Below are 27,362 nucleotides of genomic sequence, written 5' to 3' on the forward strand. Positions count from 1 at the left end.
TTATCCCCTGTTGGTGGGAATGTCCATTAGTTCAGCCCCTGTGGAAAGCAGTTTGGAGATTTCTCAAAGAACAGAAGCCTGGATTACCATTCAACCCAGCAATCCCACCACTGCGTATCTACCCAAAGGAAAATAAATTGTTCTACCAAAAAGATACCTGCATTCGTATGTTTATCCAGCATTATCCACAATAGCAGAGACACGGGATCAACCCATGTGCCCATCAACAGTGGATTGGCTAAAGAAAATGTGGTATATATACACAGCCATAAAAAAGAATGAAATCATGTCCTTTGCAGCAACACGGAAGCAGCTGGAGGCCATTATCCTAAGCAAATTAATGCAGGGGCAGAAAACCAAATCCCACATGTTCTCACTTACATGTGGGAGCTAAACCTTGAGTACACATGGACATAAAGATGGGAACAACTGACACCGGGGGCTCCAAAAGACAGCGGTGGGGGGATTGAAAACCTTCCTATTGGGTACTATGCTCACTATCTGGGTGACAGGGTCAACATAAGCCTAAACCTCAGCATCACACAGTATGCCCTTTAACAAACCTACACATATACCCCTGAATCTAAAATTTAAAAGTTTTAAACCATAGATTTCAATAAAAACTTAATGACAATACAGGAAATAAGACACTTCCCTATAGTCATCTATGGTCTCTAGCAAATCCCCCTGAAAGCAGTCTACTAGAGCCCTGAACCCTGCAAAAAATAGGCCTCGGTCTTTGTCACAGGAAGAAGGATGGGGAAGGAGTCAAGAGGGGAGGGTGGTTCATGCAGGCCTGGTCAGCTGAGGTTCCAAATACAAAAGCCAGGAGTTCATCTGCTGCCTGAGGGCAAAGCAAATCCTCAGGGGAGCTGCTCGGAGGACGGAAGGTCAGAGCACAGAGGAACACCCAAAATGACAAATGAGGCTGAGGCCACAGATGGCAACAGAGTCTGCTGGGGTAGCTACAGGGCTGTTCCCTGCTACAAGTGAGTCAAAAAGGAAGGGAGCCTGAGTGCAGAGCTGGGAATGGGCCCAAAGGTTGGCTCAGTCCCCAGGGTCAAGGTGAGGAAGCTGACACTGCTCTTTTTCCCTGAGGGCTGGATGTCAGCATCTCCAGAATGCCTCCTGGTCCAGCCTTCTCTCCGTGTTGCCTGGAAAAGCACATCAATTCCTGCATCCTGCCACCCCGCCCTGCCTTTCCAGGCCTGAGCAGCTCACACACCACCTGGCACAGCACTCCCCAGGCTGTTTTCCTGTTTCTCTGTGGAAGTGTTGGACTGAGGTCTGTCTCCCCATTAGACTGCCACTCCTTGCAGACAGGGGCAAAATCACATTGAATCCATGGCACCGAGCACAGCACATGGCACACAGGAAGTGCTATAAGGATTCCCTGAAGAAGACAATGTGGAATACAGCCTCTCTGGTGAGTATTTTCAAAGAGATGTCCCCAATATCCCAAGCTCATGGTTTTTGCAACTTCCATCAACTCATCCTCAAAATCAGCTCTTTAAATCTTACACCTACCATAGCCTCTCATCTCTGTCCCCTCTTTTTCATTCCCAGTCCTGTTTTAGTTGAGGCCTTTATTGCAACAGTAACCTCTCCCAGTGTATTGAATGCAGCCTTCATACTGCTACCAGATTAATCTTCCAAAACCACTGTGTTCCTGACGTCTTCAGTGGCTTCTTCTTACCTACAGAATAAAGTCCTCCCAATCAAGCTGGTAAAGACACTTTAGTTTGGGCCTAGCCAAATTTAATTCCCACTAATATTCCATAGTATTACAGCCTCAAATTCTGCATTTTCATCTCTGTTCTTATGTTCATGGAGGCATCCCTTTCCTAATCCTAGAAAAAAACTCCTTCATCCTTCAAGATCTATTTCAAGTGATACCTCTCCTCCACGAAGCCATCCTGCTCACCCCAACAAAAATGACTTCTACCTCCTCATAATCCTGATGGTGCTCAGTTTACACTTCATTTTGGCACTTGTCACACAGAGCCTTGATTTACAGTGACCTGGGTGTCTTACTGTCCTCTCTAGACTAAGTTCCTTGCAGCTAAGATAGTGTCGTATCCATCCTAACATCCTCCACATCAGCTAACTCAAGGGTTTGTAGAGAACAGTGCTCAAAAATATGCTCACTAGGTACTGGAAGTCATATAAATTCTTCAGATGTACTTCAGTGAAGACAGTCCATGTAATGGCACTGAAATCCATACACTCTCAGGTCATGAGAAACTGTGAGCCCTGAACTGGATATACCTAAATGAAATGAAGTTAGTTAACCTCATTCATGTTTTTGGACATAAAAAATAAGTGCTCTTGGCTGGGCACGGTGGCTCATGCCTGTAATCCAGCACTTTGGGAAGCCAATGCAGGCAGATAACCTGAGGTCAGGAGTTTGAGACCAGCTTGGCCAACATGGTGAAACCTCGTCTCTACTAAAAATACAAAAATTAGCCAGGAGTAGTGCTGTGCGCCTGTAATCCCAGCTACACAGGAGGCTGAGGCAGGAGAATCACTTGAACCTGGGAGAGGGAGGTTGCAGTGAGCTGAGATCAGGCAGTTGCACTCCAGCCTGGACAACACAAGCGAAATTCCATCTCAAAAAAAAAAAATATTAGAAGAAAAGATGGCAAAACTGGACTGATAAACATTATTTTAGACAAATTAAACTGTAAATTAATAACCTCCATAATGCAACTAAGTTTTATTATATAATGAATAAAGTATTCAGTCTGTAGTCTTTCACTTCACTTATCCAGTCATGAACAAAGTTACTTTGTAGATGGCCTTAAATTATGTAGGCTTCATTTTTCCAAAATAAATTCAAATGCTTAACTGTATGTGCAACTTCATCCACTCAGACTTCACTAGAGCATTTAGTAATTAATAACGACATGATGAATATTTCTCCCCCGCTAAAGGTGACACTTTGTTGAAGTGCTGGAGAAATGAGAATATTTGCAGATCAAATGAGACCTCCTAATAAGTTTATTTTCAAAACATATCACAGGCTGGGCACGATGGCTCATGCCAGTAATCCCAGCACTTCAGGAGGCCGAGGTGGGTGGATCACAAGGTCCAGAGTTCAAGACCAGCCAGGCCGAGATGGTGAAACCCCATCTCTACTAAAAATACAAAAATTAGCTGGGCGTGGTGGCACGCATCTGTAATCCCAGCTACTTGGGAGGCTGAGGCAGAGAGTCGCTTGAACCTGGGAGGCAGAGGTTGCACTGAGCCGAGACCACGCCACTGCACTCCAGCCTGGGCCACAGAGTGAGACTGTCTCAAAAAATATTAATTAATCAATTAAAAAAATGTAAAGCCATTTTTACCTGAGCTATCTTCATCATCTTCAACTCAAATTTCTCCTTCCAAGAGATACATTAAATTGTATTTATACAGATGCTGCTAAAGTGTTTTATTTACACAAAACTTGAAGACATTTCTCAAACAAAAAAAGTCCATTTTACTTTTAAAATTATAAAAAAAAAGCAACACCACTCCAAGTTGTTTAACATCCTGAACTTTCTGTTAATACTATCTGACCAAATTTTAATAAGGTTAATTTTTATGAACAAATAGATAACTCAATTGCAAACTACCAACATATATTCTATCTGAAGTCAGCAGTTCCCAGGGATGCTGTTTGGAGGGGAGGAAACTGAATGCATACAGAGCATGGAAGTCTGGCTAACGTGGCCTGAGCCAGCAGTAACCCTGCTCTTTATCTTCGTCTTCAGGCAGCCCAGGCTGGCAGAAAAGGAAAAGGAGAGCAGTAATTAGTCAAGGCCAAAGTGTCCTCCTCTTAGTCCCTAAGAACCCTGTGAGCCAATATGAGCATCACTCCTTTTTATCCGCTACATCTCACTAACTCAGGTATTCAGTGAAGCATCTTACATGTTCGTCAAAAGCTCATGCCAGTGTCCTTGGCAGAAACTGCCTGGTTATCCTCGGAAACCTCTTCAATACATGCCACTCTGAAGATGTACATGCCATCTCTCGACGGTTTAACATAACAGGTGATTTTGTTGGATATTGGAGATAAGACGGCTCTTTCTCTGTTATAGCATCAGACGAAGTGGGTGGCCTGACTTTAAGGGCCACACTAGGAAAACTATATGTCGTTAATAAACAGATTGGCAATCAGCCCTATTGTTATTATTATTATCATTATTTTGAGATGGAGTCTCACTCTGTGGCAAGGCTGGAGTGCAGTGGCACGATCTTGGCTTACTGAATGAAACCTCTGCCTCCTGGTTCAAGCGATTCTCCTGCCTCAGCCTCCTGAGTAGCTGGGATTACAGGCACGCACCATCACACCCAGCTAATTTTTGTATTTTTAGTAGAGACGGGGTTTCACCATGTTGGCCAGGCTGGTTTCAAACTCCTTACCTCAGGTGATCCGTCCACCTCGGCCTCCCAGAGTGCTGGGATTACAGGCATGAGCCACCATGCCCTGCCTATTAGCCCAATTAGATACTCATAAGTAAGAGGCTGGTAGGAGCTGGTATCAACTGAGGGAATGGATTCTCCCATCCCACCCAAACTCCAGGGCACACGCCTATTGAGAAGAATGGCAGAATCACCTGTGCGACATAAGTTATTTCTCCATTTTTTTCTGTGTGCGGCATGTGTGATTTAATTCAGGTATAACAGACATGACTAGTTACCTATCCAACACCTATTCTCCCCCGTTTCCTTATTAACAGAGGCCCTCACTTTTGGGGACTGCTGTGACACACTCAGTCAAATTTTCACCTGTCCAGATTCCCCTGCAACTAGAGTGAGCCCTGTGACCTAGTCCTGGTCACTATGATGCAGACAAAAATCTATCAGCTTGGGCTTCCAGGAAAACTGCTTCCCTGATTTTAAAAAGTAGGGAGGAAGCTGGGCATGGTGGCAGATGCTTATAATCCCAGCATTTTGGGAGGCTGAGACAGGAGGATAAGTTGAGCCCAGGAGTTCAAGACCAGCCTGGGCAACACAGCAAGGCCTCATCTCAAAATAGACTAAATGAATAAAAAACGAAAGAGGGGACGGTGTTGGCACACATCTTGTACCTTTTAGTTTTACTCAATTCCTTCTTCCTGCCTGGGGTGTAGAAAAGGTACCTAGAGGCTCAACAGCCACGCCGTGATTACAAAATTCCCAAGTCACGTAAAGAACAGTAAAGCAGAAAGCTCAAAGAGCCCAGGTCCCTAATGACTATTTAAAGCTCCTGTACCACTGGCCCTGGACTACGCTGCTGCTCTTCACAGGGGAAAAAATAAAAGCCCTGTTTGGTTTAGCTGCCAGAGTCCAATTTCTGTTACTTGTGACCAAATGTAACACGCACATTTAGTTCACATTTAATCCAAGTCTCTGTTGGAGCTGGGAATTATTCCAGTATTCTTAGCCCAGATTCGTCTTTTTTAATATCCTCTTTTAGTCCTATTTTGATTGGGAGATTTGTTGCTATTGCTATGTCCTCAAAAGAAAACAGTATTTTTTTCCTCTCAATAATGTAATTCAAGATACATGTACAAAGATACTCACTACAAATTTTTTTAATCATAATTAAAAATAACCTGGATATCCATTATAGGGAAAAGGATATGTAAGTTATAGCATGTTTATAAACTATTTTGCAGTTATTAAAAAATAAGATCTATATTGCTGCCTAAGAGGCGAGTCCTATTTTTATTGCTGAATGAACGAATAATATATGTTTAGTATATCATTAAAATATATTTACAGGCTGGACGCAGTGGCACACGCCTGTAATCCCAACACTTTGGGAGGCCAAGGTGGGTGGATCACCTGAGGTCAGGAGTTCGAGACCAGCCTGGCCAACATGGCGAAACATTGTCTCTACTAAAAATATTTTTAAAAATTAGCTGGGTGTGGTGGGAAGCACCTGTAATCCCAGCCACTCAGGAGGCTGAGGCAGGAGAATCGCTTGAACCTCAGAGGACGAGGTTGCCGTGAGCTGAGATCCTGCCGCTGTACTCCAACCTCGGCAACAAGAGCGAAACTCCATCTCAAAACAAAAACAAAAACATATATACGTATGCATGTGTAAATATTTGTATATATTCTGGTGTAAGGATCAGAATAAATCTTTGGAAGAATATACTTCCAACTATCAAGAGGTGTTTATCTCTGGATCACAGATAAGAGGAAAGGCTGGAGAGAGCAAGAAAATGTAACTCTTTATAAACTTCTATGTTGTTTATTACACAAAAGTAACTCCGATCTGTCTTTTTCTTTTCTTTTTTTTTTTTTTTTTTTTTTGAGACAGAGTCTAACTGTGTTGCCCAGGCTGGAATGCAGTGGCACAATCTCGGCTCACTGCAACCTCCGCCTCTTCAGTTCAAACGATTCTCCTGCCTCAGCCTCCCGAGTAGCTTGGACTACAGCCTTGTGCCACCACACTCGGCTAATTTTTTGTATTTTTAGTAGAGATGGGGTTTTACCATTTTAGCCAGGACGGTCTCCATCTCCTGACCTCGTGATCTGCCCTCCTCGGCCTCCCAAAGTGCTGGGATTACAGGCATGAGCCACCCCGCCCGACCCCCTATCTTTCAGTAAGTTGTAAAAACACAGAATGACCTAAGATAGAAATTAAATTTACTTTAAATATCACCACACAGAAATAAACCCAGTTGACATTTCTACAACATCCATTTAGAATCTAGACCTCTCACTTCGCATCCAAGTACATAAATACATGCAAACTCTCATCCTCCATAACCGCCCTCCCCCTGTCAGGTTATCTCCACACTTGATCTCAGCCAAAAAGTCTAGGGGGGTGATAGTCTGATTATCTCATTCGTCACTCCTTCTCATCCTCTTGCTGGCTTCATCTCCCCTACCTGACTTCAATACATTGGAGTAGCCCAAGAATGTTGTCCTGGGCTGTCTCTCTATACTGAGTCCCTCGGTCAACTCATCCAGTCTACGTTCAGCCCCCAGCCATGAGCTTCAGTCTCAGATATCCAGTTACCCACATGACAATGCCATTCAGATGCTGAAATCACATATGGAATGCATGTCCTGAATGTGAGATGCATATCCATCCTTATCCTCCCCCGGCCAATCAACTGGTCCTTTCCCAATCTTCCCCATCTCCTTAAGTGACACCGGTCTCCACCCAGCTGCTTAAGCCCCAAACCTAGAAGCTGCCCTTGATCCTGCCTTTTCCCACCTATCACATCCAAGCCATCAGCAATCCTTCCAGATTCTTCTCTACTGCCCATATCATCCAATTCCCCACCCCGAAACATACATGCCTTCGAAAATAGTCCTTTGACCACTACCCATTCATTGCAATTGGAATAAAATCCAAACTCCTTACCATGGCCTGTAAGGTCCTGGGCCACCCCCACCATCCCCACCCACACCATTCCTAACTTCATCTTATGTACTCTGCCCTTGCTCCTTCTATTGGGGCCCTCCCTAAATTCTTAGAATATACTAAGTATATTAGTATATTAATATACTTAATCTCAGAACCTCTGCCTGGGCCATTCCCTCTGAAATGGACTTCCTCAGAAGCTGCTGGCTCCATCTCAACCTTCAGATTTCAGTTCAAATGTCACATCCTTAGAGAGGTTTCACTTGGCCTTTCCTCCTTCCACGCTGTGAGTCTCTCTCTTATCCACTATTTTCCTTCTTAGCACAGGTATGAATCCTCATCTGTTTCCTTTATTACCACCACTCAATCCTATAGAACGTACACTATGAGGTCAGGGATCCTGTGGATATCGTTCTACCCCAGCATCTAAGACAGTCCCTGGCACCTAAAAGACTTAGTTGTTTATTGAGTAATGAGCAGGCACATGCTCATATAACATTTCATACAAGTGGGATCTTGTTATATATGCTACTTTGCGACTTTTCACTTACTGTTAAACATCTTCTCACGTCAATTAATATCATCTAAATCTTTCTTTGTAATGGCTACATGGCATATCATACGACTGTATTTAGCTGGGCATCTAGGCACTTTCCATTATCTCCCTATTACGATCAAGTTTGTAATATATATTATCGCATGTATCTTTGCATTTGTCCAATTTCATCTTTAAGATAATTTCCTAGAAGTGGAATTATCAGGTCAAAAATAATAAAGCACAGTCTTGGACATGAAAACAGTTTTTTTTTTTTTTTAAAAATCACCTACTCTATTTACTCTCAAGTTAAAATTAAACTAAATACAAGTTTTGCAAAAGTAATTACTATACTTTCAAGTTAAATAGAATTACATCCTTATAAAAATGTACTTGGATATGGTCTGCTTACAAAATCTACTTTAGACCTCTAAATTACAGAAAATCCCCAAGTGGATATCTGTATAAAAAGCCATATTATTAAAAGCTGTGAGAATGAACAAAATAATATTCAAAGAATCCAGCTGGGTGGGAGGGTTGCTATCCTTAAAGAGACTGCATCCAAGAACAGAATAGTTGGTTATTTCTACATTTCATTCACACTCATCTAGGAAATTATTCATTTCATCTAAGTTTTCAAGTTTATTGACATATTGCTGTTTCTAATATATTCCTATGCTTTTTAAGGCCTCTATGAACTGGTTATTTCTACATTTCATTCAAAATTTCAATTGTGCCTTCTCTATCATTTTATTTTCTTGATCAGTCTGAAGTGGAAGTTTGTTCAATGCATCTAGTCTTTCTAAATAACCAGGTTTGGTTTTACTCCTCCTATGGTTTCCATTTTGTTTATTTCGGATTTGAAACTCATTATTAACTCCCTTCTAATTGCTTTGGACTTGTACCAGTACTCTTTTTTCTAATTTGTTTTTCAATCATGTTCTATCTACTTTTTCCCCTCGCCTTGTCCTTATACATTAGAATCAGCTGGTCAAGTTTCAAAAAATAACCCTGCTGGGGCTTTGAGAGTGGTAGATTTAATTCCTTTACTAATGTAGGCAGAATGGACACCTTTATGTCATTCCATCTCCCATTCATTGGTCCTGATGTTAGTGATAATGCATTTAGAATTTCACGATTAAGCAGAATACTGGCTTTTGGGCTGAGATTTATCATACTACAGAGTAACTAGTCACTATTATTTTATTAGGTTTTATGCAAATTCAAAAACAGATGTAGAATTTTCAAATGCTTTTGGAAATAAAGATAATCATAATGATTTTTCTCCCTAGATCTATTGGTAATCAATATATTAGCATATTCCCTAATATCAAACCATCTTTGCGTTCCTGGAATAAATCTCACTTGTTCATGACAATATGCTGCTAAATTCTGTTTGCCAACACTTTATTTAGAATTTTGGTGTGGTTGTTGTTGTTGTCATTATTGTTGTTGTTATTATTATTATTGAGACGAAGTATTGCTCTGTTGCCCAGGCTGGAGTGCAGTGGCATGATTTCAGCTCACTGCAACCTCTCCCTCACTGGTTCAAGCAATTCTCCTACCTCAGCCTCCCAAGTAGCTGGGATAACAGATTCCCATCACCATGCCCAGCTAATTTTTGTATTTTTAGTAGAGATGAGGTTTCACCATGTTGGCCAGGCTGGTCTCAAACTCCTGATCTTAGGTAGGTGATCCACCCGCCTCACCCTCCCAAAGTGCTGGGATTAATAGGCATGAGACAACATGCCCAGCCTAGAGTGGTTATTTTAAGTGAGATTGTTCTGTACCTCTCTTTGCAATTTTTGTTGCATTTTGACATTGTAATGCAAGATTTATGTTAAAATTAGGAAATTTTTAATCTCCTATGTGCTAGAATGGTTTGAGCAGCACTAACATTATCCTTCTTTTAAAAAACTAGTAAAATTCCTCTGTGATATAATCTGGATCCTACACATATTTGTAGGGTACTTTCTTGACAACTTTGTCTCTCTCTTCTATGAAGATTTGTCTGCTAAGGTGTCCCATCTATTTAGAAGTCCATTTTGTTAAACTGTATTTTCCTGAAAAATTGCCCAGTTACACCGGATTCCCATCAAGACTTGGATGTGCACAGACATCTGCAAGTTAAAATGTTAAATAAACTGTAGTTCCTGCTTGACCCACATATTCCTCCCACCCTGAGTCTTCCTTATCTCTCTAATTGGCAACACCATCCATCTCATTGCAAAAGACAAAAACCTAGAAGACTGACTTCATTCTTCTTCCTTTACCTACTACTTCCAGCTCTCAGCAATTTATTAACTCTAGCTCCAAAATATATCTGAAATCTCTCTATTTCTCACCACTTCCACTGCTATCCTCCTGCTTAGAACCACCATCTTGGACACAAAAAGACTTCTGGTTGGACTCTCCTCTTCCAGTCTTCATTCCTCCCATCAATTCTTAACATAGCATCTAGAGTAATTTTCTTAAAGTATAAATCAGATTATATTATCCTAATTTATTCCCAGGTTAGGATCATCAATACCTTCACCAAAAATCACATATATTTTCTCTAATCCTTAGTATAAAATTCAAACTCCTCAACATGGACAATGAAGCCTTACCTCATTGAGAGTTTACCATGCTCCCAACTTCACTTCAAATAACTGCCTCCCTTACTCACTGTTTCTCAAAGATGACCCCACCTGACCCTGTTACTTTAAACCACAAGTCTAGTTTCTTCTTACTCTTGAAACCTCATCTTAAATGTTATGTCCTCAGAGAGACCTTTGATGAGCAACCTATCTTAAGTTGACACTTCATACCACGGCTCTCTGCCAAAGCACCTTGTTAATATCCCTCAAAGCACTTGTTGTCATCATTTTGTTTACTTGCCATTTTTCTATCTTCCTTCAAAAAATGTATCTTTTAATGGGTTGCCTCCATTAAACACGTTTGTGTGTTAACCACTGAACAGGCTGAACATACCTAACCTGAAAATCTGATATCCAAAATGCTCCATAATCCAAAGTTTTTAAAATGTCAATGTCAAAGAAATGTTCACTGGAGCACTGTGAATTTCAGATGTTTGGATTGAGGATGCTCAACCAGTACATATTCTGCAAATATTCCAGAACCCAAAAACATGTGAAATTCAAAACACTTCTGGTCTCACGCATTTTGGATGAGGGATGCTCAACCTGTATCTCTATGTCCATCATAGTAATTGATGCAGAGTAAGCATTCAGTTATAAACACTTACTGAAGGAATGACCCAGACCCAAAAGGATAGCTTCTAAGATTGGAGAAATTGCTGTAAAGGAGAAGCTCTGCTGCAGAGATGCCCTATGAACAAAGCATTACAGTATCTTTTAGAGCTTGCCCCCTGCCCTAACCCCAATTCACATCCACTGAACAATGCAAATCTTTGCACCTACCTGAGGGCTGCAATCACAAAACCAGGCTTTGGCTTTCTTATGAAGTCTGAGTTGATTTGAACCTGGAAGAAATTGGTCCATCTCTTATTACATTCACATTAGGCAATGTAAAAACAAGAACATACATCTAGATACATCCGCATATCAGAGTTATTTCACAGACCATTATATTAGTTAATTATAGAGACCAACAAACAAGGATATTAACATAGAGATTAACACATTCATTTGATTCCATTTTATGCATTCTCTCTGTCGGCACCACTGGCCCACAACATACACAGAGGTATTTCATGGGCACCATCAAACCACTGAATCCCTAAGAACGCCTTGGAGTTCTAAGCTAGGGGTCGAAATAATCCAGTCTAAGGGATATTCTTTTCATTTCTTTAACAAAACACATAGGCCATCACTGACATGAAAACATAAGACAAGGACAGACAAGGGATACCTGTTTGACCTTGAATGAGGCTGACTAACTTCTTATAAGGCCCTTGCACATCAACCACTCAGCCCAGGGCCAGGCACCCATAAGCACTCAGTGTGAGCTAAGAGAATCACTATCATCCCTCACTGGCAAGCCAGAGGAAAGTTTTCTTAGGTGTTTGGAAGAGAAAAGAACAAACGCAAAACCCCAACGGAGGTCTGTTTAGGAGATGGTTGTTTTTAAGGCATTTAAGTTCACACAGGGACCTGTTATCAAAGGGAGATGAATGCAAATGGTAATTAATATCTTACAATATTTGAAGAGAAAGTTGCCTAAAATGGGGGATTTAAAATAAACGAATCCCCCAGGTTTCAGAAGACTAGGGGATACAATCTTCTCTAGTGCTTAACACAGTGTAGCTTTTTATCAGCTGTTCTCAAATTGTGTCTGGGGGAACCCCTAAGAAACCAAAGGTTCTGTGAAGTCAAAATTATTTTAGTAATAATAATAATATTGAGACATTTTTTGTTTTTTAAATACTTCCTCCCTCAAAAATGTTCAGGGGAATTTCCCAAAGGCTACATGACTCACAACTGATTAAACTCAGAAACAGATACGAGAATTCAGCCGGCTTCTATTAAGCCAGACATTAAAGAGATTTGCAAAAACATGAAGCAATGCTATTCTTCCCACATGCTTCCTGTTCTGAAAAGTCTAGTTATTTTTCATAAAAATCTGTTATTTATATCAACACGAAAAGGTTTATTGTTATCTTAAAATAAGTGTATTTTAAAATCTGTCTCAATTTTTAACATGAAAACTATTCACAGATAGAACCACATAAGCAAAAGCTCTTTGGGAATCCTCAGTAAATGTTAAATATGTAAAGAGATCCTGATTCCACAACCTTGGAGAACCACTCACTACCAAACATGGGTATTAAGAGAAGATGGTTTAAAAGGTGTCATCACCTTTAACTATACATAATGCAACATGGAGGGAGACGGTGTGTGAGGGATTGTGGGAATGGTTCATAAAGTCATTATCATTAACTGTGTTATCATTAACTGTGTTAACTGGAGTAAAAGGCAGGATAGATAACTCAAATTTTATTTTTTTTTTTTTTGCTTTGAAATATATGCATGACCAGAAGAATATCCTTCCTAAAACCACGTGCCTTAAATTTCTGTGAAAGCAGCTGATTCTCAATTGGAAGATAAAGCTTTAACTATTATAAATTTATATGGGGATTCCTTTTGATTATTCTAACGGGAAGAGAACACTAGAATTTTCCCGGAGGGCAGAAGTAGAGAAGTAGGAGTCCAGACTCAACTTTCCCCTTCTTTGGACTCCGGAACATGGGACGATATCCCAAATGGATAGAAAGAGAAGCCCCAGAGGATGCGCTGACAAATTACAGTCCAGGGAGCCGTAGCAGGATCAACCCATTTGTTGTTTAAAAAAATGTGTAAATGAGTAAAATAGAATATAGTCTATCAAAAGCACAATTTGTATATAACTGAACATTTGTATGAAACTGCAAACTGTTTACTTAGAAGCCTAAACATTTTTCTCAAAATCTAGTCATTTTAATTTTTAAAAATACTGCTTGAAAATAAAACAATCGGCATTTTAAAAAAACACAGAAATGTGGATGTTAGGCTTTTCGAGATTTACGCTTCTCAACTGGTATCATTAGCTGCACTCTGTCCTCAGGGAGGTGCCACAGAAGCGGCCGGTTCAAAAAGATGCAGCTATTTCGCTAGTTACGGGAGTTTCACCGTCACCAACTGCCCATTCTCTAGCTAAAGCGTTACTTCATACTTCAACCAAGATTCTGCTAGAAAGAACACCTTTCAAAGTACCTTAGCACTTGCAGATCACAGAAAGATTGCAGATCAGCAGACTGTTTCCCCCAGAATTCCTAAGATTGAACAAAAGTTTTGTTTAAGTAGTTAGCGTTATTTTTCCCTGGGAAAGATCTGAAGTCAGAAAATGTTCCAAACAAAAAAAACTTACCAGAACCTCCTTCTCAAGGTGTTCCAGGGCCTGAATATCCTTCTTAAGACTGCTCAACTCTTGAAGAACCAAATTTTGAAAGCGCTCTAGTTTATTGAGTCTAATAAACGTAAAAGCAGTAAATGTCATTGGGGTGGCTTGGATGTGGCAGCAGACTTTCTTAGTAAGTCATCTGATTACAAGGCTACTTCAGATTCTTCTCCAGACATTTCTTGTCATGGGAACACGTGGTGTCTCCCTTCTCTTTCCTTCCCTACCTGCCTGCTCATCCCCAACCTGGAAACCTCACTATGCAAACTCTCAGGTCATCTTTTTCTTTTTTTTTTGAGATGGAGTTTCACTCTTGTTGCCCAGGCTGCAGTGCAATGGCGCAATCTCAGCTCATTGCAACCTCCACCTCCGGGGTTCAAGTGATTCTCCTGCCTCAGCCTCCAGATTAGCTGGGACTACAGGTGCGCACCACCAGACCCAGCTCATTTTTTTTGTATTTTTAGTAGAGACGGAGTTTCACCATGTTGGCCAGGCTGATCTCGAGCTCCTGACCTCAGGTGATCTGCCTGCCTCGGCCTCCCAAAATGCTGGGATTATAGGCGTGAGCCACCGCACCTGGTCTCAGGTCAGCGTTCAACAGCAGCACAGAGGAAGCTGATTTTTTTTTAGTAGAGAACAGGACAGATGACTCCAGGGAAGATGAGACTGAGGCTCCCCATCCCTTCCTACCTTCTACTTGCTCCCCTTTCTCTTGCATTAAGCTGGCCCTGAAAGCTGTGGTCAGGAATGAGCTAATACACTCTTTTCCCACATCTACATTTTAGCTCTAACATTTCTAAGAGTCGCTATTCTTTGTCTAATCGTCATATTTGCTTATTTGTTAATTTTCTTATTTGCTTGCTTATAGTTTGTCTTCTCTATTAGGTCAAATGTTTCCATGAAGAGCACCTAAAACTCGTCCTCACCTCACTCTCATACCAAGCACAGGGCCTGGTATCTGACGTTGTTCAGTGTGCATTTGCTGAGTGAATGCACAGATAATTGTGTGCCCTTGAAAGAGCACGGGAATTCCACAAATGCAAAGTCCTTCGTGGGCTTGCTTTCACATTCAAAGGACACTGCATGCATACCAGACTTTGAAAATAGTAAAATTTCTATTCAAACAATGTATTCCATCCTCAGAAACTTTCTGTTTCAGTTAAGCAAATCAACTGGCCATTCCTTTCTTCCCTTCCTTCATTTACAGGCCATTCTCTCCAACAAGGAACAATTTCTATTCTCACCTTCCCTGTGCCATTCGACTCTGTTTCTAAAACCTCACTCAGGAAGCACTTCCATTGTAATCACTCTGAATTAACTCAAACCACTACAGAAACCCATCCCTCCACTCGCCTTCCTCACCCCTCTGAAATCCTGGCACCTTTGTATTTCTTGTTACATGGTCATAAGAGTGTGTGTGTGTATGTGCACGTACAAATGTGTGTATTGTGTATGTATGGTGTTTTCTTTTTTTTTTTTTTCTTTGAGACAGAGTTTTGCTCTTGTCACCCAGGCTGGAGTGCAAGGGCATGATCTCGGCTCACCGCAACCTCCGCCTCCCGGGTTCAAGTGATTCTCCCGCCTCAGCCTCCCAAGTAGCTGGGATTACAGGCATGCGCCACCACGCCCGGCTAATTTTGTATTTTGAGTAGAGACAGGGTCTCTCCATGTTGGTCAGGCTGCTCTCGAACTCCCAACCTCAGGGGATCCACCTACCTCGGCCTCCCAAAGTGCTGGGATTACAGGCGTGAGCCACCATGCCCAGCTGGTGTTTCCTTACTGTGGTAAAATACACATAACATAATATTTACCCTTTTAAACATTTTTAAGTATAAAGTTCAATGGCATTAAGTATATTCACGATGTTTTGTAACCATCATCACTATCCATTTCCAGAACTCTTCCATCATCCCAAACAGAAATCTGCACCCATTAAACAACAGCTCCTCCTTCCCCCAACTTTTGGCAACCTCTTTTGCACTCTCTGCCTCTATAAATTTGACTATTCTAGGTACACCTCATATAAGTGGAGTCATATAATGTTTGTTCCCTGTTATCTGGTTTCTTTCCTTTAGCATAATGATTTCAAGGTTCATCCGTGGTATAGCGTGTGTCAGAACTTAATTCTTTTTTAAGGCTGAATAATAGACCATTGTATGGATATAGCATATTTCATTTAGCCGCATTTTTAACATATATATCCATGCTTGCCTTATCTTCATAATTGGATAATAATTTTTTTAGGAACAGCATTTTAGTATCGTGGTAGACCATGAGGCGTAAGAAGGACATTTAGTTCAAACCCTTATCATATGAGTGAGGAACCAGAAACCCAGAAGGGTTAAATGACGTATCAATTCTCATATCTGCTCAGGCCCCAACTCCTCAGGGCCCTAGCACAGTGGTCATGAGACAAATATTGCTGGTGAGTGATCATACTTCCATGACTTTGTTCTAAAATCTAACACTTACCTGTACAGTTGCATCTGGTTTAAAAGTTCTATTAGGCAATCTGGTGCTTTCTTTGCATTTTCTGAATTAAGTGGACGCTTTCCGTACCTAAGCTAAATCATAACAACAATAACAAAATGATCACATTTGGGTTTAATATAATTACATAAGTTGAGTGAATGTTTTGTGTTAAAAAGATGCTGCCAGCATGCAACGATATTCATAGCAAACATGAATGCTAAACAAGTGTGATCAGGCATCATCCTATACACCTGTCAGGTATTACCCCAGGTTCAGTACCAATACAGAACAAGCTGAAATAGAAAAATTTACACTCATGCTACCTGATGTAGTCTGCATATTTGTCCCCACCCAAATCTCATGTTGAAATGTAATCCCCGATATCGGAAGTGAGGCCTGGTGGGAGGTGTTTGGGTCACAGGGATGGATTCCTCATGGCTTGGTGCCATCCTCACAACAGTGAATCATGACACCTGGTTATTTGAAAGTGTGGCACCTCCCCACCCCTTGCTCCTGCTCTCCCTACGTGACACACCCACTCCCCCTTGGCCTTCCACCATGAGTAAAAGCTCCTGAGGCCTCCCCAGAAGACAAGCAGATGCCAGTGCCATGCTTCCTGTATGGCCTGCAGAACCTTGAGCTAATTAAACCTCTTTTTTAAAAAACATAAATTATCCAGTATCGGGTATTTATTTATAGCAATTCAAGAATGGCCTAATAGTCTACCAATACACATAATGAATACTATGAATAAATTTCTATTACTAATTGGCTTACACTGGTATCACAGAAAATAAGACTCTGGAGATCTAAGTTAGTTAAATGAAAGTTGGTTAGAGTAACATACTTTTCTCAAATGTACTAATAAATAAGTCATTTGGGATTTATAAGTAACAGGACAAAAAAGGAAAAGACTGACGTGGTTCCAATATTCATCTTATAGACAAGATTTGGGGATGGGCTGTATGCAGTATCTCAAAGGTCTGCCACCACTCAGCTGACCACCAACCCACAGTCTACCTCCATCTGTCTCAGATTCCTCTCTCTTTTTTAAAAAAATAGAGACAGGGTCTTGCTCTGTGACCCAGGCTGGAGCACAGCGGCATGATCATAGCTCACTGTAACCTTGAACTGCTGGACTCAAGGGATTCTCTTACCTCAGCCTCCTGAGTAACTGGGACTACAGGTGTATGTCACCATGCCTGGCTAATTTTTAAAAACATTTTTGTAGAAACAGGGTCTCACTATGTTGAATGGGTTGATCTTGAACTCTGGCCTCCAGCAATTCTCTCCTCTTGGCCTCCCAAAGTGCTGGGATCCATAGGCATGAATCACCGTGCCTGGCCCCAGACTCCCCTCTAGTCCACCTGGTTCCCTCCTTCCCCTCCTCCTTGTCTATCACTGTGACCAAATCATTGCTTTCCGGTAGTTCAGTTGTCTGAAAATGCTACCAATGAAACCAAACTATCAGTCTGATTTACACATAGGTCCACTTGGTCTTATTGGGGCAAATGGACATGGAATAGCTGTCTGAAAAATACAAACCACAATTCAGAAAGACTGAAATCAGTGACCACAACTAAGACAAATAACCCTCCCCAAACACTTAGAAGCACCTTCACATATGAAGCCTAACAACAGCATTGATAAATAATATGAAGTTGTTACTTTAAATTCATAATGAACTAGCGTCTCCTTCTTTCCTCTTTTTCAGCTTTGTTGAAGTATAATTGACAAATAAAAATCAGGCCAGGTACGGTGGCTCACACCTGTAATCTCAGCAGTTTGGGAGGCTGAAGCAGGAGGATCACCTTAGGCCAGAAGTGTAAGACCATACTGGGCAACATAGCAAGACCCTATCTCTATAAAAAATTTTTAAAAGTTAGCCAGGTGTGTTGGCATGCACCTGTAGTCCCAGCTACATGGGAGGCTTAGGAGAGAGGATCACTTGAGCCCAGGAGTTCAAGGTTAGAATGAACTATGATTTCACTGCTGCACTCCAGCCTTGGCAACAGAACAAGATCCTGTCTAAAAAACGAAAAACAAAAGTTTTATGTATTGAAAGTATACACATGATCGATATACATATACGTTATGAAATGATTACCACAGGCCAAGCTTGGTGGCTTACACCTGTAATCGCAGCACTTTGGGAAGCCGAGGCAGGTGGATCACTTGAGCCCAGGTGTTTGAGACCAGCCTAGGCAACATAGTGAGACCTTGTCTCTACTTTAAAAAAAAATTTTTTTTTAAATGATTACCACAATCAAGCAAATTAACATATCCATCACTTCACATAGTTACCTTCTTGGGGGTGATGGTGGTAGGAATACTTAAGATACACTCTCTCAGCAAATTTCAAGTATACAGTACATTATCACTAACTATAGTGATGTTATGTTATAGGTTAGGTCTCCTATGCTGTATGTTAGGTCTCCAGAACTTACTAACTTGTAACTGAAAGTTTGTATGCTCCATCCAATATCTCCCATTTCCCCTACCCTGACCCCGGGGGTAACCACCATTCTACTCCCTGTTTCTGAGTTCAACTTTTTTTAGATTTCAATATAAGTGAGACCATGCAGTACTCTCTGGCTTATTTCACTTAGCATAATGTCCTCCAGATTCATAACACTCTCGTTTTTTACGTTTTGTGGACTATTACCTCGAATTTTCTTTCCAGTTTTCCAGAGAAGTTTTCAAAGGTTGGGAGAATGGCAGAACTGTTCAAGTTCTCCGGCACAACTTCTAGGGATGAAGTGGAAATTCCTTCTGGAAAACAAAAATAAAACATTGAATAAAACTAACAAAGTGTTCAAACTAGACTTGCTCAATTCATCAGTTGCCCAGAGGATGAGTTATTTGGAAGCACAGATGCGAACCATGGAAGCCCTGCTGACTGCCCGGACATGACCTCGTTCCCTGGCAAGTGCTCATTTCTTCCAGACCTTCCCAGCACTTGAAATCAGGGCATCTGGCCTTCTGTCTAAGAAGCAGGCCAAGGTGTTGTAAGAGGTTCTAAGGAGGACATATGGCTAGGGTATTTCTCTGGTGTAACCACTCCTGGGTGCCCCTTGCTTGCAAGGGGTCTGGTGCTGTTCTGAGGGATTTGCAAGCATCAATTCTTTTAAGTCTCACAAAAATTGTGTGAAGTAGGTACTGTCAGGATTTCCGTTTAACGGAGCTCACATAAATTTTGCGTGCTCATGCCAGCAGCTCCTGGATTCAAATTCAGGCTGTCTGGAATCAATGCTTTCAAATCTGTTGTGTGGGAGCCCTTTGTTTCAAAATGTATGGTACTGTTTGTCCAGAAGGCCATCCTCAAACATGCAGACATTCCAGATCATTCTTCTTAATCGGTATAGATATTTCACACACAAAAATTTGGTTAATAACTATCAACTGTATCAGAGACCTGCAACTTTAGGAATGCTTGGGCCCTGAAAATTGCCAGAAGGAAGAGTTAGGAGGAAGAAATAAAAATGCTAGGGGATAATGGCACTTGCTTTTATCTATAATTTGTGCAACAATTTACTTGTCTCCGAAAGCACACAAAGCTTAGATTTTAGGATTTTGTAGCTACTATGATCTTAAAACTATACCTCCCTTGTAATTCATGTTGGTACATCCTGTGCTGACCCACTTATCCCACTCCTACTTGAACCACTGGCTGGGTGCATGATGTTACCTGGCAACTCTCTTTCTTCTGTTATTGAGAAAGGGGATCCCGGAGCAACCTCTTCTTCCAATCTTGATTGTTTTGACTTAGCAAAACTACCTTCTGGTATGTCTAAAGGCAAACAGAGCAAATTTCCTTTTGACTCAAAATTATCTTGTTCATTTTTTGGCAGTTAATATCTAACTTTGACGAGTAGCATCTGAAACTTGTCCTCTGCCTGTTGCTAATGAGTTACTCGGTGCATTAACTAGGCACAGCCCAAGTATCAAAGCACGATGTCCACTGATACCTGAACATGGGAACAGGCATCAGTTTGATGAGCTCAGTTACGTTTAGGAACCCTCTGCTTAGCGCAGACCACTCACTAAGCAGAGCGTTCCTAAGTGAAGCAGTAATGGTAGACATCAAAAGCAACGTTTCCAGGGTTCTGAGCTAAACAGCAAGACAGCAAGGTTACCAGGCAGATGGGCCTTTGGAAGTGCTTCAGCTCACATCCTGGAGCGCGCCATCTGCTGGTGACACTGGCACATCGGCGGTATGCTGAAGGCTACATCATAAACGAGGCCATCTTGCCTCCTCACAGCTCAAGTGATTTTGAGAGACCCGAACGTAGATTCCCATTTCAATTCAGCATAACACTAAATATTTTCTATGCTGATGTTCACTTTTATCCCAGACATGTCTGGTCCTCACCTGGGCCCTCCCAGTCTTATCAATGGCACCACCATGGTTCACAGAGCCCTGGCGTTATGCTCAACTCCTCCTTTTCTTTGTTGCCCGCTTCTCCTCCATCCTCAAGGTTCTGCCTATGGAATGAATCCCTCCCTTTCTGAGTTCCTGCCCAAGGCCATCTCCCTGGAGGAAATCCTAAATCCTTCACCTTCAATTGTCACTTCCAAATCTCTCTCTTGCCTGAGCTCTCTCAAGCGGCCAACTTGTGTCTCCAAGTATTCGACATCTTTATTTCAAACCCCACTCGAGTCTATCCCTCCCCACCTGAACCACTCTCTCTCCCCCACCATACCTTTAGTTGTGACATCATCTGACTTCTCTTTTGTCACACGCCTGTCTAGTTGCTGTTGATTTTTCTCTCTGAAAGTTCTGGAATTCAATTTCACTAATTCATTCCATGAATATGTGGACATTACTATGTGCGAGAGGCAGGGCAATGCGGCTAGCAGATAGCGAGAGGTAAAGAGGCAAGTGACCTTTCCTCCACTCTGCTCCTGATCTCCCGGTCTCCTTGTAGTTCCTCGGACATCCCTGGCACAGTCTTACCTCAAGGCCTTTGCACTTGAGACTTCTTCTGACCAGAGTACTTCCCCATAGATCTGCACCAAGGATTTCTCCATCCATCTAACCTTAACTTTCAATGTAACCTCCCAACTCTTCACACTCTCTTCCCAGCTTAATTTTCTTATCAGCCTTTATCACATACAACATACTACATGTTTTACTTGTCCATCATCTGTCTCCCACACTAGAGGGTAAAGCCCAACGAGGGCAGGCATTTTGTTTTCTTCACTACCATATCCCTGACACCGACAGAAGTGTCTGGCACATAGTAGACACTCAATAAATATTTGTTCAATAAATGAATAGATGAATGCTGCAGAATACCCAAGCTCCTACAAATAAAACACCTGATATGCCCAATGGAGATCTCAATACAATACAACAGATAAGAGTTTATTTCAATTCTGTTATTCTAATTCTCCTAGTGGTGAGGGTAGAGGTAGAGAAACAGCACGAGCTTTAGAGACCTAAATAGCCACTATATATTTGCTATAGTGCCAGGCTTTGGGCTATTGCTACAAATTTGCCACCAAGAAAATAAAAGTTCCAGAAGCGGCAGAACAGGCAGTAAGGAAAAGAAACTGCCTGTATTAATAGACAAATAGCTATGAATACATTTAACACTTTAAGACAAATAGCAATTAATACATTTAGCACTTCAAGATCTGATAAAACTATCTTTTGGAGGAAGCTATAAATATATGAATTTGGAAAAAAAGAAAATGGTGAACAAGAGAGGTAATACCAATTGAGAGAGAAAAAGGATTATCGCAAAGCAAAAAGGACTAAACCAGTAATAATAGTAACTAGTAATAACTATTCAGGACAGACCTCATGGGACACCCTAATTAGTATTCTATAATAGTACTTTCATAAACTGAAACATTCATTAGAGATCACATTTCCATTCTGCAGAACTTAGAAAAGAAAGAGCCAGTATCTAGCCTCTCTGTAATAAAAAAAAAGAAAAGACACACATTAAGAAATACTCTTATTTGTGAGAGGCATCTTATAGAGGAGCTAGGACCTCTTTTCTTCCCATTGCACTTAGACTTAGGTGTGTCCATTTGTTTGAAAGGTTTGGATGGATATTTTCTGGGGGGATCCCATCATTTCAAGGGCAAAGATTTTTAAAAATCAAAAAAAGAACGAATTACAACTCTATCCTTTTCTTTTAGCCTCAAGGCAAACAACATTCATGCTTGCATCTTCTGTGGTGTCTATACCCCAGTCAGGGCCAAAAGAAACCACTTAAAAAGGATTCCACCTGGCCTCAATTAGGCACTGATCAACAATCACCATGTTTCTTGTCCTTACTGCCTGTTCTACCCCTTCTGGAACTTCTTTTTTTTTTCCTTGGTGGCACATTTATAGCAATAACCCAAAGCTTGGCCTTGAATTTCAATCCTCCCCCCTTCCCCGCCCACCGAGCGTACCTGGGGCAAAGCAAGGCATCTGTCAGCACAGACACTAGTTACATCCACCAAAGACAGAAGTCCAGGAACATCATGTAAATAACCTGGTCACCCCTTGAATGAATTACGCAGAATCCGTGAACCTACTAACAAGGGATCATCCAGATAGACGGCTTCAGAGACACAGAAATCACTAGACTTCCAGAAACCTTCTTCAAAGTGGCAGTGCTGGTGAAGTTCTTTATCTGTACCAAAGGCATGGCTCTCCAGGGAGCACAGGCTCCTGCACAAGAACCAGCACTTCATCAGGAGAGGCTGCAAGTCCTAAGTGATGTCCTTGGCTCAGTTTTGTTTCCACAGTAACCGTATGCTGCTTTTCACTGTCATGTGTCAATGTTTTCATAACAGAGTTAAAACTACATACAGAAAACACCTCAAAAATAAACACAAACGTAGTCATCTTAAAAGAACGTGAAATCCGTGTGTATGTGTTGGTGGCTATAAGGAGGGTGTTCTCCTGCTCTCACAAGAACCCGGCTTTCTTCATTTCCAAGAAAAGTGAAGACAGGTACGATCTGAGGAGCTTCTGAACTTCTCCTGGGTGGCCAACTGGGCACAAGTTTCAGTGAATGTATGTTTGGCATCTGTGTTGTATTTTTCAACTTGCAAAACTTCTGTTAAAAGCAATGTTTAATGCCAGACCAGAACCAATCCTGTGGTTAACCAGCCAAGTTCCCCTAAGTTAAGGCATTTTTTGAAACCCTGCTCTGAAGTGACATCCTGTGGTAAACAATGATAAAGGCCAACAGTCTTTACTGAGCAAGAACAGAATCTACTGAAAGATCCTCCATGTAGTTTTTACAACGCTTTCCCAATGCAAGTGCTTTGTTTACCGATGTTTATTAAGTGCTAAGAGTATGACAATTTAAAGACTATTTTTACTGTTGAATACTCAGTCTGATGGGGACTACTAAATATCTTTTGTATAGACTAATACAATTAAAAATGGATAACTCAATTGATAATAAATATTTGTGACTACATATACATGCTTAAATATGGAATCAAGCAGAGTTTCATTATTAAATGTTGGGTTTTTTGTTTCATTTGAGACAGGATCTTGCTTTGTCACCCAGGCTGGAATAGAGTAGCACAATCACGGCTCCCTGCAGCCTCATCCTCCCAAGCTCAACCACCCCCATGTGAGCCTCTAGAGTAGATGGGAACACAGGGACATGCCACCATGCCTAGCTAATATTTTTGTAATTTTTGTAGAGACAGGCTCTATGTCACCCAGGCTGCTCTTGAACTCCTGGGCTCAAGCAATCTTCCTGCCTTGGCCTCCCAAAGTTCTGGGATTACAGGCATAAGCCACCATGCCCAGCCTTAAATGTTGGGTTTTCTAACTTTCTTACTCCGTTCCCTTGACAAATACTTATGGAGTGTATCTATATGCCAGGCACTGAGCTAGGAAGGGGCTATCTTCTTGACTCCTTCCTGATTCTGGAGACCTCTCCAAGAAGGTAGATGATGGCAAAATTCAGAATCTTAAAAAAAAAATTATCCTCTGGCTGGGCGTGTGGCTCATGCCTGTAATCCCAGCACTTTGGGAGGCTGAGGTGACAGATTGCTTGAGTCCAAGAGTTCAAAACCAGCCTGGCCAACATGTCAAATCCCTGTCTCTACAAAAATTACAAAAATTCATTGGGCGTGGTGGCATGCACCTGTAGTCCCACCTACTTGGGAGGCTGAGGTGGGAGGATTGCTTGAACCTGGGAGATCAAAGGCTGCAGTGACTCAAAACTGTGCCACTGCACTCCAGCCTGTCTGAGGGTCCCTCTGACACACATCTCTTCTTCTCTCCCAGCTTCTGTTGGAGTGCTGGAGGAGAGGGAGTTAAGGGAAGGGCTCCTGCTGATCGTACTATAAAAAGGAAAGACCAGTTGGACCTTAGACTCTATTTTCCAAAGGAAACATCAATCCTGTAATGAAAATGCTGAAAATATTTTTTAGAGTAATTCAGGCAAAAAGAACAAAAGGACAGTGATACCAGGAGGAAAGATGCAAAAAGGAATTGTGAGCAAAATGATTAAATCTGAGTGTAAATCTAATAAAACACTGAGTGAAGTAATACCAACAGAAAACATTTTATGAATTAGAAAAACTAGAGAAGCAGCTAAATTGTCAGAAGAATAAATACAACACAGAATGCTCATGAAATTTGGATACAGTTTTCAACCATAAGGCAAGTCCAACTGGGCCTTAATATAAGCCCCAATAAATTCTAAACAATATTGCACAGACTGTGTTTCTCTGACTATCTTGCAAAAAGTTAGCAAAAGGTAATGAAATACCTTTAAAATAACTCGTATGTTTGGAAACTAAATGTTCAAAAATGTGATTGAAGTTAGTGTTTGAAGGTCCTGCTTCTATTTGGAATATGGTAAAAATATTAACTTGAAGCTTTTAAAAGTGTGTGTGTTAAAATTTCTAGGGTTAACTTTAGAAATAGGGGATGAAAACTTCCAAACTAGGAAAAAGGGGAAATTGATTAAAAATTATAACTCTAGATGAAGACAAGGACAGAAAGAATGAGAATGTCGGACAAAGACAAGAAAACTCAATCCAAATATATCAATGGAAGCACAACGGATTAATTGTTCCTATTAAAAGAGATGGTCAGATCAGACTTTTTAAAATCCAGGTAAAAGCTCTTTATGTGATAGCAATTCACAAGGGTGAAAAAAAGATTGAAGATGAAGAGTCACTTCCTGATGCACCTAGTAGCACTGCCTCAAAACATATAATATACAACAAAGGGAAACAGATAAGTACATACAGAACACTCATGAAATTTGGATACCGTTTTCAGCCATAAGGCAAGTCCAGTTAGGCCTTAACATAAGCCCCAGTAAATTATAAGGGAAAGATACTGTACAGACTGTGTTTCTCTGACCATGTTGCAAACAGTTAGCAATAAGTAACGGAAGTATCCCATATGCTTGGAAACTACATTAAATTTTACTAAATAACTGGGTTTTTAAAAATACATAAAAAGGAAGAACTACTAAGCATTGATGGTAACAAAAGCACTAATATCAAAATGTGATAGAGCCAAAGCATTCCTAAGAAAACTTAAATGCATTTATCAAGAAAACAGAAAGGTTAAAAACAAATGAGTATTTAACTCAAAAGCTGGAAAAGAACATCAGAATAAATGCAAAGATATAAGAAGTAAAATTTTAAAAGCAGATAACAACAGAAGATAAAACAATAGAAATAAAAACAGAGAAGAGTAACAAACCAAAAGACCAATTCTTTAAAAGATGGACCTCTAGTAAAACTTATCAAGAGTAAAAGATACAAATAAGCATGTACACAATATAAAGGAAACAACTACAATGATTAAAATTAAATTAAACATTAAGAAGCACACTAAAAAATATGATGCTGAGACATTCCTAGAAAAATACATAATTCCAAAACTGACCCAAGAAGAAATAGAGAACTTGAGTATATCAGTGACTACTAAGGAAATTGAAATAACATTTTCCCATCCCCCAAATTCCCAGGTGGTTTTATAAACTTTTAAAAAATAGTTAGTTTTTATCTTATATAAACTTTTCCAGCAAGAGAGAGAGCTGCCTAGCCTCCATCCACAGGCTAGTGTGACACTGATTCCAATGCCAGATAATAGCAGTAGGAGAAAAGTACAGGTTTGTTCCACTCATGAACGTAGATGTAAAGTTTATTAATAAGGTATTCACTAAATAAGTCCAACAATGTATCTTTTTTAAAACATACCACGAACAAATGAGGTTTATCCCAGGAACACAAGTATGGCTGAACAACATAATACCTATTGATATAATTTGTCATATTAATAAGCAAAAGGACCACCATACCCTTCTATTGTCTGTTACTATGAGTTGTACTTTTTAAAATTCCACATATAAGTAAAATTATGCAGCCCTGGTCTGTGTTTGGCTTCTTTCACTTAGCATAGAAGGATGGTTACCTTCAGGAATCAAGGGGTTGGGAAAATGGGGAGACGTTGGTCAAAGGGCATAAACTTTCAGTTGTTAAATGAATAAGTTCTAGAGACCTGAGATATACAATGGTGACTATAGCTAATAATAATGTATATGTACTTGAAACCAGCCGAGAGAGTAGATCTTTATTATTAACACACACATATATACACACACACAAAGATAACTGTGATTGATATGTAAATTAGCTTGATTATGGTAATCATTTCACAATGCATATGCATAACAAAATATCACATTACATACTGTAAATATATACAATTTTTATTTGCCAATTATTCCTCAATAAAGCTGGAGGGAAAAAAGAAACCAAAGGAGAAAATTCATTTGATTATCTTAGTTGATACAGAAAAATGCATTTCATAAAGTTCAATACTTATTTATGATTTTTTAAAACTCAGCAAATTATGAGTAGAAAGGAACTTCTTTAATCTGGTAAAATTCGATACCAAAATCTACCACAAACATTTTACTTAACAGAGAAACTTTAGATGCATTTGCTATAAGATTAGAAAAAAGACAAGGATGCAGATTTTCACTGCTATGTTTAAAACATACTAAAGATATTAGCCAATGCTATGAAGAACGAAAAATAAGAGATGTAAGTATCAGAAGAGGAGAAAGAATCTATCATTTTTTGCAAGTAATAGAATCATCTACTCAGGAC

The 27,362-nt window shown here is 40.5% G+C and overlaps 1 protein-coding gene across 1 annotated transcript in view; it reads right to left on the bottom strand.

Annotated features, from left to right (window-relative positions):
• Positions 1 to 3,659: 3,659 nt before the first annotated feature.
• SYCP2L (synaptonemal complex protein 2 like) overlaps positions 3,660 to 27,362 on the bottom strand; it is an 82,675-nt gene continuing 58,972 nt past the window's right edge. Inside the window, exons 23-29 of the mRNA XM_017891117.1 lie at positions 19,942 to 20,043; positions 18,919 to 19,025; positions 16,254 to 16,345; positions 13,752 to 13,851; positions 13,598 to 13,656; positions 11,306 to 11,367; positions 3,660 to 3,762 (exon numbers count right to left, since the gene is read on the bottom strand). Of these exons, the coding sequence (XP_017746606.1) occupies positions 11,343 to 11,367; positions 13,598 to 13,656; positions 13,752 to 13,851; positions 16,254 to 16,345; positions 18,919 to 19,025; positions 19,942 to 20,043 (485 nt within the window). The 3' untranslated portion in view covers positions 3,660 to 3,762; positions 11,306 to 11,342. The remainder of the gene's footprint in view (positions 3,763 to 11,305; positions 11,368 to 13,597; positions 13,657 to 13,751; positions 13,852 to 16,253; positions 16,346 to 18,918; positions 19,026 to 19,941; positions 20,044 to 27,362) is intronic.

The sequence above is a fragment of the Rhinopithecus bieti genome, unplaced genomic scaffold, assembly GCF_001698545.2.
Source record: "Rhinopithecus bieti isolate Rb0 unplaced genomic scaffold, ASM169854v2 scaffold_19939, whole genome shotgun sequence".
In the NCBI taxonomy this organism is placed as follows: domain Eukaryota; kingdom Metazoa; phylum Chordata; class Mammalia; order Primates; family Cercopithecidae; genus Rhinopithecus; species Rhinopithecus bieti.